Genomic DNA, 15,053 nt, shown 5'->3' with positions numbered 1-15,053 from the left:
ACCATATGGTTCAATACCACAATAGGAAGGTGGGGATTGATTTTGGGGGTTATGGTACCAACAGTTAAGGAATTAGGGGCCAAAAAGGGGCCGAAAATAAGCATTTTTGTAACTTCCAGACATAACTTGTGTGTTAGCATATGGATCTCTTTGACATTGTACCACAAGATTCCATATCACAAAGGGTCAATGCTGGGATTGATTTGGGGTTAATTGCCTCAAAATTTTAGGAATAAGGGGCCAAAAGGGGGCAAAAAACAAGCATTTTTCTAGTTTCATGATAATAACTTGTGTGTAAGTGTATGGATCTTTCTGAAATTTTACTACAAGGTTCCATTTCACAAAGGGAAAGCTGGAATTGAGTGTTGTGGTAATTGCCCAAAACGTTTAGTAATAAGGGGCCTAAAAAGGGGTTTAAAATAAGCATTTTTTAGTTTCTAGACAATAACTTGTGTTCAAGTGTATGGATCTCTCTAAAATTGTATTACAAGGTACCATACCACAAAGGCAAGGCTGTTATTGAGCTTGGTTTGGGGGGAAAGGGGGGTGGGGGTGATGAATCATAAGGGGGCGGGGGTCAAAAAAGGGGTAATTTTTTTTTTCCTTTTTTTTTTGTTTAAAATTTACATTTTAAGTTAGTTATTTTTTATCACGAAGAGAAAGTAGGAATTGAGTTTTGGGGTTAATTGCTCAAACATTTATGAATAAGGGGCCAAATATTGGTCAAAAATAAGGATTTTTTTAGTTTGCAACAAAAACTTGTGTTCAAGTGTATGGATCTCTGTGAAATTGTATTGCAATGTACCATACCACAAATTGAAGGTTGTGATTGAGGTGGGGGATGATGAATCAAAAGGGGGTTGAAAAAATGTGTGGGAGGTAGGATTTTTTTTTTTCCTTTTTTTTTCTTTAAAATTTTCCATTTAAAGATGGTTGTTTCAGATTTATATATGAAAGAAAATAATAATGATACGGTTATATATCATGAGGAATTGAAATTTAAAATTATGTATATTGGAAATTTAGGTTACATTGGAAAGTAATAATTGGCTTTGGGGGGGGGGGGGGGGGTTATGGCTCTAATGTTTAAGGAATAAGGGGAAAAAAGGTTAAAAAACAAGGGTTTCCATTTTAATAGACAAATAATTGAGTAAAGAACATTATTTAAAAGCAGTGTAAGGTTGGTAATTCAAACTCATTTAAATATCTCATCTACACTGCTTTTAAATTATGTAAATTGGAAATTTGCCAATAACTTTATTGTTAATAAATGCATTGGAAATTTGCCAACAATTTTAGTGTAATAAACTTCATTGGAAATTTGCCAATATAAAATTTTGCTGATGAAGGTTTTTTGTTTACCTTTAGCCTTGACTATGAAGTCATTTTCTATTTTTATAGCCTTATGATGTAGTTGAATTATTTAATACTTTTATGATGTGTTTAAATGGGGTTTTATCATGTTTATGGTTGCAAATTTATTGTTTTAGTATAATAAACTCCATTTAAAATTTGCCAATAAAAAAATTTTTGTTTATTTTTAGCTATGATTATGATGTCATTTTCTATTTTACTTTTATGGTTGCAAAGAAATTTTTATTTTTAGATATTACTGTTAAATGATGCTGATTAAGGTTTTTGCTATGTTTAGCCATGACTATGATGTCATTTTCTATTTTAATATCTGTTATGATGTATTTAAATGGGCTTTTATGGTTACAAAGGAATTTTATTTTTAGATATTACTATAAAATGTTGCTGATGCTGATTAAGGATTTTGTTTATTTTAAGCCATGACTATGATGTCATTTTCTATTTTAATACCTTTATGATGTAATTTCCATTTTTAGATATTACTGTTAAATGATGCTGATTAAGGGTTTTTTGCTATGTTTAGCCATGACTATGATGTCATTTTCTATTTTAATATCTTTATGATGTATTTAAATGGGCTTTTATGGTTACAAAGGAATTTTATTTTTAGATATTACTTTAAATGTTGCTGATTAAGGATTTTTGTTTATTTTTAGCTATGACTATGATGTCACTTTCTATTTTAATACCTTTATGATGTATTTAAATGGGCTCCCATGTATTTAGATTTTTGATTATTTATACATGTTACCAAATTGGTCCACATTGAACAAAAACGGTCCAAATTTCAACTTTATTACATTACATCAAACATTGAATTCTACATATTCTTTGATATATTGAAATTAACAAACAATTTAGTTTATGGCTATTCCACCATAATAGGTAAATTAAATTTTTTCCAGTTCTTACACCACATTCATCCTGTGTCAGAAACCTATGCTGTGTCAAATATTTAATGACAATCCAAAGTCATAGCTGTATCAAGCTTGAATTTTGTGTCCATACTTGCCCCAACTGTTCAGGGTTCGACCTCTGCGGTCGTATCAAGCTGCGCCCCAGCGAAGCATTTTATTGATTATGGGCCCAGTTTTCAAGTTAGTCCAAGTTGGGGTCCAAAATTAAACTTTTTTTTATTTCAACAAAAATTGAATATATGGGGTTCTTTGATATGCTGAATCTAACCATGCATTTAGATTTTTTATTTGTGGGCCCCTCTATCAAATTGGTTCATATTGAGGTCAAAAGGGTCCAAAATTAAACTTTTTGTTTGATTTCATCAAAAATTGAATTATTGGGGTTCTTTGATATTCCAAATCTAACCGTGTATTTAGATTTTTAATTTTAAGTCCCGTTTTTTAATTGGTTTACATTAAGGTCCAAAGGGTCCAAAATTAAACTTAGTTTGATTTTAGCAAAAATTGAATTCTTGGGGTTCTTTGATATGCTGAATCTAAACATGTGTTTAGATTTTTGATTATGGGCCCAGTTTTCAAGTTTGTCCAAGTTGGGGTCCAAAATTAAACTTTGTTTGATTTTAACAAAAATTGAATATATGGGGTTCTTTGATATGCTGAATCTAACCATGTATTTTGATTTTGGACATTGGACCATAATAGGTAATTTAAAAAAATTCAAGTTCTTAGACCACATTCTTTCTGTGTCAGAAACCTATGCTGTGTCAAATATTTAATAACAATCCAAATTCAGAGCTGTATCAAGCTTGAATGTTGTGTCCATACTTGCCCCAACTGTTCAGGGTTCGACCTCTGCGGTCGTATCAAGCTGCGCCCCAGCGAAGCATTTTATTATTATAGTTTTGAAAAAAAGCATGATAAAAACTTCATTTTGACAATTTATTAAAAAAATCTATGGATTTTAATTAAGACCCCCATCCACCTTAAACAGAACATTTTAAAAGTTATAGTTAATAGTATCGAAACTTTAAATACACAGATGAATTTTATTTAATTTACACAAATTGTGTAAAAAAGATTAAACTGCATTAACATATATATAATGAATAATTTTTCACCATTGCAGAGTTTTTACCATCTGGCATGTGCCAGATTGAGGGTCAAGCCTATGGCAGACCAACCTGAGTTCCAGTCTGGGGGGTCACATAGAAGAAGACACCATTCTGGGGCAGATTCAAAAGTTGAAGTAGGCCAAACCAATAAGTAAGTACATATATCAAAATTTTACTTTCTCATGTTATTCTTTGTCATGTTTCTAAGTTCTGTACTTTCTCATGTTATTCTTTGTCATGTTTCTAAGTTCTGTACTTTCTCATGTTATTCTTTGTCATGTTTCTAAGTTCTGTACTTTCTCATGTTATTCTTTGTCATGTTTCTAAGTTCTGTACTTTCTCATGTTATTCTTTGTCATGTTTCTAAGTTCTGTACTTTCTCATGTTATTCTTTGTCATGTTTCTAAGTTCTGTACTTAATTATGATATAATCATCCAAAAAGATTGATAGAAAGATTGGCAATGTAGTTAACTTTTCCAAATTAATTATAATTTGGTTTACTGTATGTACATTAATCTGAGTACATCTTAAAACAAATGTTCTGGGTTATCAGTTAAATTTCCAAATGTTGTGTTCTAGTTTGAGATGACCTATTATTCTCGTACATGCATGTCTTCTATATAGTTAAATGGCTAGTTTCATGTATGGCATTTCTGATATTTGATTTTATCATTATTCAATTTTGTCAAAAATCATTACATGGTATTGAAAGATCATTTCAGTTTATATGGATTTCTTAGTTATTTGTGTTCTGCATGGAACTAAAACATGTGGAACTGCATCTAAATATTTTAAAAACAATGATAATCTACTTTATACTGCAGGAAAAAAAAAAAGAAACTATCTAGCCATAAGCCAGATAAGTGATTAGACTGTTTATACATGATATGAATATGGCTTAAGAAGCTCAATCGTATGAATTTAATTTACCATTACTCAAAACCTTTAAATAGTTTGTTTTATTAACATACAGTGTCTTCCCTAGAAAATTTTTCATGCATGGCGGGTCCATGGTGAATTTGCAACGCGGCGCGCGACGCTTCTTTTTCCAGAATTAGTAACACTACATAATTTATATGTTTAAAGCCATATATACCAATCTAATTGTTTTATTATAGGTACAGCAATTCATATAAGTCATGGAACTTTAAAGTATTTATTACAGATGAGAGAAAGACTTAATAAACAATAATAAAAATAATCCAGTCTGTAATAGTTATTTACAAAATAATGCCATGTAGGCCTACACATTATTTTGTTGATATCTTCCTCTGTTTCAACTTTCCAAAGGTCACCACACATTTTTCAAAATCAAAATCTTCCTCCTTTGGTCCTTCAATTGATATATATATGCATTAAGCAATTCAGCACTTTTTTGGCATATTCTTTTTCTCAAAGGTGTTTTAACTCTGTTTAAGCATGAAAAACACCTGTCACAATCAGCTGTTGAAACTGGCAATGGAAGACTCAATACTGCATACTTAGACAGACAAGGATACAAAGTTCCAAGACTGGCAACTTTGTTCATTGTCTGCCTAAATGTCATGTCTTTACATTTTTTCACTAACAGTGTCCTCAGTTTGCTGATAGAATGGTTTCAGCATCTTGGAACAGCAAGAAGTTAAATAAAACTTTGAATGTCATCATTGCTTCACAGAGATTTTACAGGAAACAATAAAACAAAGTTTATTGCGTTAATTACAGAAGTCGTCAATAAAGAATACCTGACAAACGGACATACGGATGACATTGTTTGGAAGCTAAGCAGACATTTTAGTTCATGACAATTTGTAACTATTGTTTTTAAATACATCCCTGTCCGATTTATTTAGAACACTTCATAATTGTAAAAATCCTATCTTGCCGAAGTGAAAGAAATTTAGCCCCACTTGTGTAAAAAACGGCAAATGAATCCGCTACACTTAAGCTTCATGTGACCCATTCAAATAAAAGTAGAACAACACAAGTTTATTAAAAACAATATTTCCGTAAATATCTACGTATGTTTTGAAAGTTTTTCTATCAAATCTTTTAAATATTTCATAAAACACGTCTTTTTCTCGGCCCGGTGGCTGTGATGTGTATTCTTTGATATAATCAATCAACCGCGACTAATCTAAAAATAACTGATTGTTGTGACCAATCAAAAAATAATTCATCGATGTAAATATAGCTGATGAAAAAACTGCGAAACTTTATTATAACAAAAGTTTTGTCCATTCTCGGTGAAATTACGTTAGTTTTATTTTATAATACCAGAGACTATACCAAATTTTTAATTTCTACTTTTTAAAGATCGCAGTAAAATAACGATGTCAAACACCCGTTTTAAGGTGAAATTTATACTGGAAAAGGTTAAACTTTTTATTTAGCACAGAAAGATATGCATTGGAGATAAATCTGACTAATTATTTATCAGCTAACTGGCAACTTCTATTATGTAACCGAAGTCTCGATATATAACCAACTAATCAAGAAGGTTGTAAAATCCCGGCATGCGCGACGTGATGCATCCAATTATCAGTGGGATGAGTTTAAAACACATGTGGAGTGTGGTCACTTGTCACTTCACTTTCGAAATCGATAATAAATATTTTACACAGTTATAATTTTCACACATAGCGGGATGCATTGCGGCAATGATGAAAGCATGGCGGTCGAAATTTATGCGTAGCGGTACCGCAATGCTTGAACAGCCTAGGGAAAACACTGAACATAGTATTTACTGGTATACTGTTCATAAAATTGATATTTTGAATACATATACCATAGTAGTTTATTTTTGTGCACAAATTGAAAAATAGAATGTGTCAAAGAGACAACTACCCGACCAAAGAGCACAAAACCGCCTAAGACCACCAATGGGTCTTAAAAGCAGTGAGAAAATCCTGTACCTGGAGGAGGGCTTCTGCTGGTCACTAAACAACAATGCATACTAGTTCAGCGAAATGGATGTCATACTAAACACCAAAATATATACAAATGAACCATAATTAAAAAAACACATATGACTAACAAAGGCTAGAGGTTCCTGACTAGGGACAGGTGCAAAAATGCTGCAGGGTTAAACATGTTTTGTGAGACCCTTTGAAAAAGTCTGTCTAACCCACCAAAATATGACAGTATCAAATAGCTCGTTTGTTTTGCAAGTGTAAAATTTAGAGTTTTAGAAAAGAATAGAAAAAAATTTGGCGGTGGCTGAACTGTATGTGTAACAGTAATTCTGTACAGTAGTATAAATTTTCCCCCTTACTTTGTTTTCCTAGGTAATCAAGTCCATGGCCATAATTTTACTAGAAAAGTAAGTCCCAGGATAACTTTTCCTAGGAAAATAAGTCTACAGCTAGTAAAATATGTCTGGCCGGCACTTATATTCCTAGGAAATTTTAAAATTTCTAAAAAAAACTAAATTGTAAAAATATAAAATATTTGAATAATGAAAAAGATAATTTTAGTTATAAAAGATCATCCTTAATATTAATTCTAATTTGTATGATTATTATTTTGATACTAAAAAAAAGAATCAAAAATGTGTAGTTATATATGTGTTAAATGGCTGTGATATCAATTGTCCTAAGAAAAAAGTCCAGTGAAATTACTTTTAAAATCACCCATACTTTAAAAAAATAAAGAAAGATTTATGTACAACTGATAACAAATATTGAAACATAGCATTTATACATTCCATTGCTTACATGTGCAGTGATTTTGCTAGCGCTCGTCATTTTCGTCATTTACGAAACGGTTTTCAAATGATGAAAGTATTCCTTATCAATTTCGTCACTTAAATTTGGAAAGAGTAAAAACATTTTCGCATGAAAATACTATAATTCTACCTGTCTTATTGTTTCTGTCAAGTTTATGACCCTCAGCTAATTAACATTTACAACAGGTGTTATAAGTTGTGATTACAGATAATCCGCTTATCGCCATGGGATGGGTCACTAATCCGTTAATTATTTATCAACCTCATAATTGATCATCATAATTATTTTCCCCAGTAAAATCAGTCAGTCTGCATTTCAATTTCAATATTTATCAAACGAGCACAATTTGCAGTTCGTTTGTCATAGTTTCGTCACATGATTTATTTCAGTACAAACAATTTTCCTAGGAAAAAGAGATGTGGACATTTTTACCTAGGAATATCAAGGACATGGACATGAATACCTATGAAAATTTATCTGTGATTATTAATTACTGACGTCACATGGGACTAAAAATACTAGTAAATTTTGTAACCATGGACTTTTTACACTAGCAATTTATTTCCATCCGGACACATTTTACCAGGAATAATTCATCTCTTACATATGCTAGTTAAAAGTTGTAAAAATAGATTGTCTGAAAATAACCCTTTATAGCTGACCATATATTGTAGCTTTTTTAATTGTCAATGTGTGATATAGTTCTATATGAATAAAGAAATAAAAAAAAAACACCTTATACTGAATAACCATGCATTTTGTGAGTCAGTAAACATCACACATGTCATACATTGTCAATTATTTAATTACATGATACTTAAGGACAACCTTTGTCACTGGTGTACAAAATACTTACAATTGTTTATACCTTTTATTCGTTATGAATATGACAGAACCTTTGATGTACTATTTTTAGAATGTGGTAAAGTTCTTATGACCAATGAAATTGTAAGATTTCAGGTTTGTTAAGAGTCAAGTGAACATTACTGAGCCATATGAACCCCTGATATCATTGTAAGATTTCAGGTTTGTTAAGAGTCAAGTGAACTCAGCCATATGAACCCCTGATATCATTGTAAGATTTCAGGTTTGTTAAAAGTCAAGTGAACCCTCAGCCATATGAACCCCTGATATCATTGTAAGATTTTGGGTTTGTTAAAAGTCAAGTGAACTCAGCCATATGAACCCCTGATATCATTGTAAGATTTCAGGTTTGTTAAAAGTCAAGTGAACTCAGCCATATGACCCCCTGATATCATTTTAAGCCAACAAAAAAGTATGTGTGTTTTAGGTTTTGCTCCTTAAAGAAAAATAGGGTACAAAAACAGAAATCCTTTTTCATTTTGCTTATTTTTTTGCCTATGGCATATTGCATTGGAGGCCCACAATTTTGTTGTGATTTTCTACCAAAAGTGCAAATTAAAAAAAACCTGGTAGAAATTTATAGGCATAAAAAATAGGGTTCTTTTAGTTATTTTTTATGAAGTCTGTGACCAACAAATGTTTGTGGAGAATATTTGGTCCTTACCCCTCAGTCATGGTCTATTGACTTCGAAACTTTTGCTTAGTTTACATGTATTAGTTTGTGATTAGATCAGTCAAAAGATGAACCACGAATGTTAAGTCAATGATATTTGGTATGCAAATGTATAGGCATTTGCAAGTCTCATTTCCATCGAGATTATAATTATTGCCCCACCCCCTCATCATGGTTCATTGACTTTGAAACTTTTACATAGTTTACAAGTTAATGTTTGTGTTTAGGTTTGTTTAAATGGAATGACTTATGATAAGTCAATGGTATTTGGTATGGATTTGTATTTGTATTGGCTTATCTCATTTCCATGGAGATTGTTCAGCCCTGTACCTTCAGTCATGGTTCATTGACTTTGAATATTTGCATAACCTACATGTTAAAGTATTGCTATTTTAATTTCAACATTTGCATTATCAAAATAACAAAAAGGCAAGACATATCTCTGTGTTAACAGTTTATTTTTTTTTAACTTCAATGGCTACATTTATCTATATAAAAATAAGGAGATAAAGTATGATTACTAATGAGACAACCATCCACCAGAGATCAAATGACATAGACATTAGCAACCTTTTATATGTAATAACATTGTGAATGTAAACGGGGAATGCATAAGTTTACTTTTCCTATAGGTTAATATTCTGGTTAATATATTTGTTTATGTTTACAAAAAGTTTCATGTACTTTAGTCTATACAATATTTATAAAAATCCAAGAGATTGTCCATTTACCTTACCCCTCTTTAAATGTAATTTGACAACAACCCTTAATTGTAGCAAGATATAGTCATAGCAAAGAATTTCATAACATTTAGAAAACATAAAGTTTTACATTATAAAAAATTTAAGAGCTTCTTAGTTTTAAAAAAATGATTTTTTTTACAGCATTTCACAGTCTGTTTTAATCAAGAAGAAGAAATCAAAGAAGCGATTTGCACCAAGTTCACAGGAAGGTCCAACTACCAGTAAACAAAGTAAATTGTCAGGAACAGGTTTGAAACCATCAAAGAAAGAGAAATTAAGAAATAAAAAAGAGAAAATTAGGAAGAAGAAAAATAAAAAATCTAAATTACAAGCTGTAGCTGTGAACGCTGAAACCATAGACACAAAACAAACAGAGGAAAAAGACTCTGATACTAATAAATATACAATTTCCAAAAATCTAAGATCAAACTTAGAGGCAGAAGTAGTTCCAGGGATACCTTATTATCCAGAAAGGTCAAGGTCAGTGTCTGGAACTAGAAGTCGGGACAGGAAAAGCAGTTTCAATAGTTTAGAGGATATTAAAATAAAAGTTGTTGGGAAAAGTGTAGACACAAGCCAAGGAACTCAAGACATTCAGGTGGATATTGCTCATACTAGTGTTCAAAACCCACAAAGTACTCATCCTTCAAAGAAATCTAGAAGTGACAAGAAGAAGAGGAAAAGCAAGGAAAGACGCTCTAGTAGTACTAGTTCTAAATCCTTGTCGCCGGAGCTTGATAGCTTACGGCGCACTCGAAGAAGCAAAACGGGATCGTGTGCTAGTAGCAGGTAAGATAAACCTGTTGTTCACTCTTGTAAATACTAAATTTCAATACATGTACAACAGTTCTTTTAAATTAGAACTAAAAACTTAATCTATATTTGGTGCTTGCTGCTATTTGTATGAAATTAATAAAATCATGTTTACCTTTGAACACCATTATAAGACATAAATTTCATTGTTAAAACTGAGAATTTAAAATAATTATCAATTTTCTTTAAACTAGTGGTAGGCGTTCCGCTTCATCATCAAAGCGTCCTGCTGGTAGCAGCAGTCTCCTAAATACAGCAGGTGGGAGTGAGAGCGGGACATCCAGAGGGGGAGCCAAACCACAAAACAGCAGTAGCCTGATGTCAGGACAAGAAGATAATACTGATAATGGAGGAGGTAGACCTCGGGAAGAAGGTGGCAGTCAGCCTTCTCTGGCAGGTAATGACATCCTTAGTAGTAGAGAATTTGTAAGGTTTGATAGGTACTGAAAATGATGGAGGTAGACCTCAGGAAGAAGGTAGCAGTCAGCCATCTCTGACAGGTAATGACATCCTTAGTAGTAGAGAATTTGTAAGGTTTGATAGGTACTGAAAATGATGGAGGTAGACCTCAGGAAGAAGGTGGCAGTCAGCCATCTCTGACAGGTAATGATAATCATGGAGATGCATGTTATATTTATGTGCTTAAATTTTTGTGGTCCAAAAGTGAGATTTATTTTTCCATAATTTAGCATACCGGGTACCCTGAACAGCCGTTTGTGAATAGGCTTCCTGATGTAAAAATCCCTTTGTGCCCGCAATAATTTCTTTGATAATTTAGTTCTTTGCATACATTTAATAACTCAATAGTTTTTACATCTTTATTCTTTGGTCCTCTGCTTTTCAAATTAATACAAGTGGTTAGGCTCAGTCACTTGTTAAAAATTAAAACATGTGGGATATTGCTGCACAGAGACTTTTTATACGACCGCAAAAAAATTTTTGTGGTCGTATATTGGTATGACGTTGGCGTCGTCGTCGTCGTCGTCGTCTTCGCGTCGTCCGGCATCGTCCGAAGACACATTGGTTTTCGCACTCTAACTTTAGTTTAAGTGAATGGATCTTTATGAAATTTTACCACAAGGTTCAATACCACAAAAGGAAGGTTGGGATTGATTTTGGGGGTTATGGTAATAACAGTAAAGGAATTAGGGGCCAAAAAGGGGCCAAAAATAAGCATTTTTGTAACTTCCAGACATAACTTGTGTGTTAGTGTATGGATCTCTCTGACATTGTACCACAAGGTTCCATATCACTAAAGGAATGCTGGGATTGATTTTGGGGGTAATTGCCTCCAAATTTTAGGAATTAGGGGCCAAAAAAGGGGCAAAAAACAAGCATTTTTCTAGTTTCATGACAATAACTTGTGTGTAAGTGTATGGATCTTTCTGAAATTGTACTACAAGGTTCCATATCACAAAGGGAAAGCTGGGTTTGAGTTTGGGGGTAATTGCCCTAAACGTTTAGGAATTTGGGGCCAAAAAGGGGCCAAAAAACACATTTTTTTCTAGTTTCCAGACAATAACTTGTGTTCAAGTGTATGGATCTCTCTGAAATTGTACTGCAAGGTACCATACTACAAAGGGAAGGCTGGGATTGAGTTTGGGGGTGATTAATCATAATGGGGGTTCAAAAAATTTTGGGGGGGGGGATTTATTTTTTTTTCCTTTTTTGTTTCTTTTAAAATTTTCCATTTTAAGTTGGTTATTTCTGATTTATATTTAAAATCAAATAATAATGATATGGTAGGAGATACACACCAAACAGGATGTGTAAATTATTATATAATAAGTATTGTGCAATAGCAAGAAATTTTCAATTGCACAGTATTGCACAATAGCAAGAAATCTTCAATTGCACAGTATTGCGCAATAGCAAGAAATCTTCAATTGCACAGTATTGCGCAATAGCAAGAAATATCCAATAGCACAATATTGCGCAATAGCAAGAAATTGTCAATTGTACAGTATTGCGCAATAGCAAGAAATATTTAATAGCACAGGATTGTGCAAAAGAAGATACTTCCTATAAATTGCTTATTTCTTGACCAATTTCAATGGGGTTTTATTCTTGATTTCATGGGGTTCTTTAATATGCTGAATCTAACTGTGTATTTAGTTTTTGGATTTTGGGCCCCGTTTTTAAATTGGTCCACATTGAGGTCCAAAGGGTCCAAAATTAAACTTTGTTTGATTTCATCAAAAATTGAATTATTGGGGTTCTTTGATATGCCGAATCTAACTGTGTATTTAGATTCTTAAATTTTGGTTCCGTTTTCAAATTGGTCTACATTAAGGTCCAAAGGGTCCAAAATTAAACTTAGTTTGATTTTAACAAAAATTGAATTCTTAGGGTTCTTTGATATGCTGAATCTAAACATGTATTTAGATTTTTGATTATGGGCCCAGTTTTCAAGTTGGTCCAAATCGGGGTCCAAAATTAAACTTTGTTTGATTTCAACAAAAATTGAATATATGGGGTTCTTTGATATGCTGAATCTAACCATGTATTTAGATTTTTGATTTTTGGGTCCCGTTATCAACTTTGTCCACATTGAGGTCAAAAGGGTCCAAAATTAAACTTTGTTTGATTTCATCAAAAATTGAATTATTGGGGTTCTTTGATATGCCGAATCTAACCGTGTATTTAGATTCTTAATTTTTGGTTCCGTTTTCAAATTGGTCTACATTAAGGTCCAAAGGGTCCAAAATTAAACTTAGTTTGATTTTAACAAAAATTGAATTCTTAGGGTTCTTTGATATGCTGAATCTAAACATGTATTTAGATTTTTGATTATGGGCCCAGTTTTCAAGTTGGTCCAAATCGGGGTCCAAAATTAAACTTTGTTTGATTTCAACAAAAATTGAATATATGGGGTTCTTTGATATGCTGAATCTAACCATGTATTTAGATTTTTGATTTTTGGGCCCCGTTATCAACTTTGTCCACATTGAGGTCAAAAGGGTCCAAAATTAAACTTTGTTTGATTTCATCAAAAATTGAATTATTGGGGTTCTTTGATATGCCGAATCTAACCGTGTATTTAGATTCTTAATTTTTGGTTCCGTTTTCAAATTGGTCTACATTAAGGTCCAAAGGGTCCAAAATTAAACTTAGTTTGATTTTAACAAAAATTGAATTCTTAGGGTTCTTTGATATGCTGAATCTAAACATGTATTTAGATTTTTGATTATGGGCCCAGTTTTCAAGTTGGTCCAAATCGGGGTCCAAAATTAAACTTTGTTTGATTTCAACAAAAATTGAATATATGGGGTTCTTTGATATGCTGAATCTAACCATGTATTTAGATTTTTGATTTTTGGGCCCCGTTATCAACTTTGTCCACATTGAGGTCAAAAGGGTCCAAAATTAAACTTTGTTTGATTTCATCAAAAATTGAATTATTGGGGTTCTTTGATATGCCGAATCTAACCGTGTATTTAGATTCTTAATTTTTGGTTCCGTTTTCAAATTGGTCTACATTAAGGTCCAAAGGGTCCAAAATTAAACTTAGTTTGATTTTAACAAAAATTGAATTCTTAGGGTTCTTTGATATGCTGAATCTAAACATGTATTTAGATTTTTGATTATGGGCCCAGTTTTCAAGTTGGTCCAAATCGGGGTCCAAAATTAAACTTTGTTTGATTTCAACAAAAATTGAATATATGGGGTTCTTTGATATGCTGAATCTAACCATGAATTTAGATTTTTGATTTTTGGGCCCCGTTATCAACTTTGTCCACATTGAGGTCAAAAGGGTCCAAAATTAAACTTTGTTTGATTTCATCAAAAATTGAATTCTTGGGGTTCTTTGATATGCTGAATCTAACCATGTATTTAGATTTTGGATATTGGACCATAATAGGTGAATGTCCAATTTAAAATTTTTAAGTTCTTAGACCACATTCAATCTGTGTTAGAAACCTATGCTGTGTCAAATATTTAATCACAATCCAAATCCAAAGCTGTATCAAGCTTGAAATTGTGTCCATACTTCCCCCAACTGTTCAGGGTTCGACCTCTGCGGTCGTATCAAGCTGCGCCCTGCGGAGCATTTTATTGTTTACATAGTATAGGAGTTCCTCAATTTGAGGCACATTAGGGATATTGACCCATATTGAAATTTATGGTTCTAATTTTTCCAAATATTCTTGTGTATCTTCTTCTGTATGACTTTGAGAATAAATCTGTGTTTTTAGCTCACCTGACCTGAAAGGTCAAGTCAGCTTTTCTCATCACTTTGCGTCCGTCGTCCGTCGTCCGTAAACTTTTACAAAAATCTTCTCCTCTGAAACTACTGGGCCAAATTTGACCAAACTTGGCCACAATCATCATTGGGGTAAATAGTTTAAAAAATGTGTCCGATGACCCCGCCAACCAACCAAGATGGCCGCCATGGCTAAAAATAGAACATAGGGGTAAAATGTAGATTTTGGCTTATATCTCTGAAACCAAAGCATTTAGAGCAAATCTGACATGGGGTAAAATTGTTTATCAGGTCAAGATCTATCTGCCCTGAAATTTTCAGATGAATCTGACAACCCGTTGTTGGGTTGCTGCCCCTGAATTGGTAATTTTAAGGAAATTTTGCTGTTTTTATACGACCGCAAAAAAATTTTGAGGTCGTATATTGGTATGACGTTGGCGTCGTTGTCGTCGTCGTCCGGCGTCGTCGTCCGAATACACAATGGTTTTCGCACTCTAACTTTAGTTTAAGTGAATGGGTCTCTATGAAATTTTACCATAAGGTTCAATACCACAATAGGAAGGTGGGGATTGATTTTAGGGGTTATGGTACCAACAGTTAAGGAATTAGGGGCCAAAAAGGGGCCGAAAATAAGCATTTTTGTAA

At 32.7% G+C, this 15,053-nt stretch overlaps 1 protein-coding gene across 5 annotated transcripts in view; it reads left to right on the top strand.

Annotated features, from left to right (window-relative positions):
• The window catches only part of LOC127737231 (E3 ubiquitin-protein ligase TRIP12-like), a 113,657-nt gene that overhangs the window by 9,586 nt on the left and 89,018 nt on the right, over positions 1 to 15,053 (top strand). For 4 of the 5 annotated variants that reach the window (XR_007999281.1, XM_052247764.1, XM_052247765.1 and 1 more), the window contains exons 2-4: positions 3,418 to 3,554; positions 9,533 to 10,180; positions 10,399 to 10,601. Coding sequence is in view for 4 of the 5 variants with exons in the window: in XM_052247764.1 (XP_052103724.1) it covers positions 3,460 to 3,554; positions 9,533 to 10,180; positions 10,399 to 10,601 (946 nt within the window). In the remaining variant the exon portion in view is untranslated. Of the gene's footprint in view, positions 1 to 3,417; positions 3,555 to 9,532; positions 10,181 to 10,398; positions 10,602 to 10,783; positions 10,808 to 15,053 lie in introns of all 5 variants that reach the window. The other variant, XM_052247766.1, reaches the window with a different exon arrangement.

The sequence above is a fragment of the Mytilus californianus genome, unplaced genomic scaffold (assembly GCF_021869535.1).
Source record: "Mytilus californianus isolate M0D057914Y unplaced genomic scaffold, xbMytCali1.0.p SCAF_4, whole genome shotgun sequence".
NCBI lineage: Eukaryota > Metazoa > Mollusca > Bivalvia > Mytilida > Mytilidae > Mytilus > Mytilus californianus.
The sequence above is the reverse complement of the archived record's forward strand: the minus strand, read 5'-3'. Positions and strand labels throughout refer to the sequence as shown.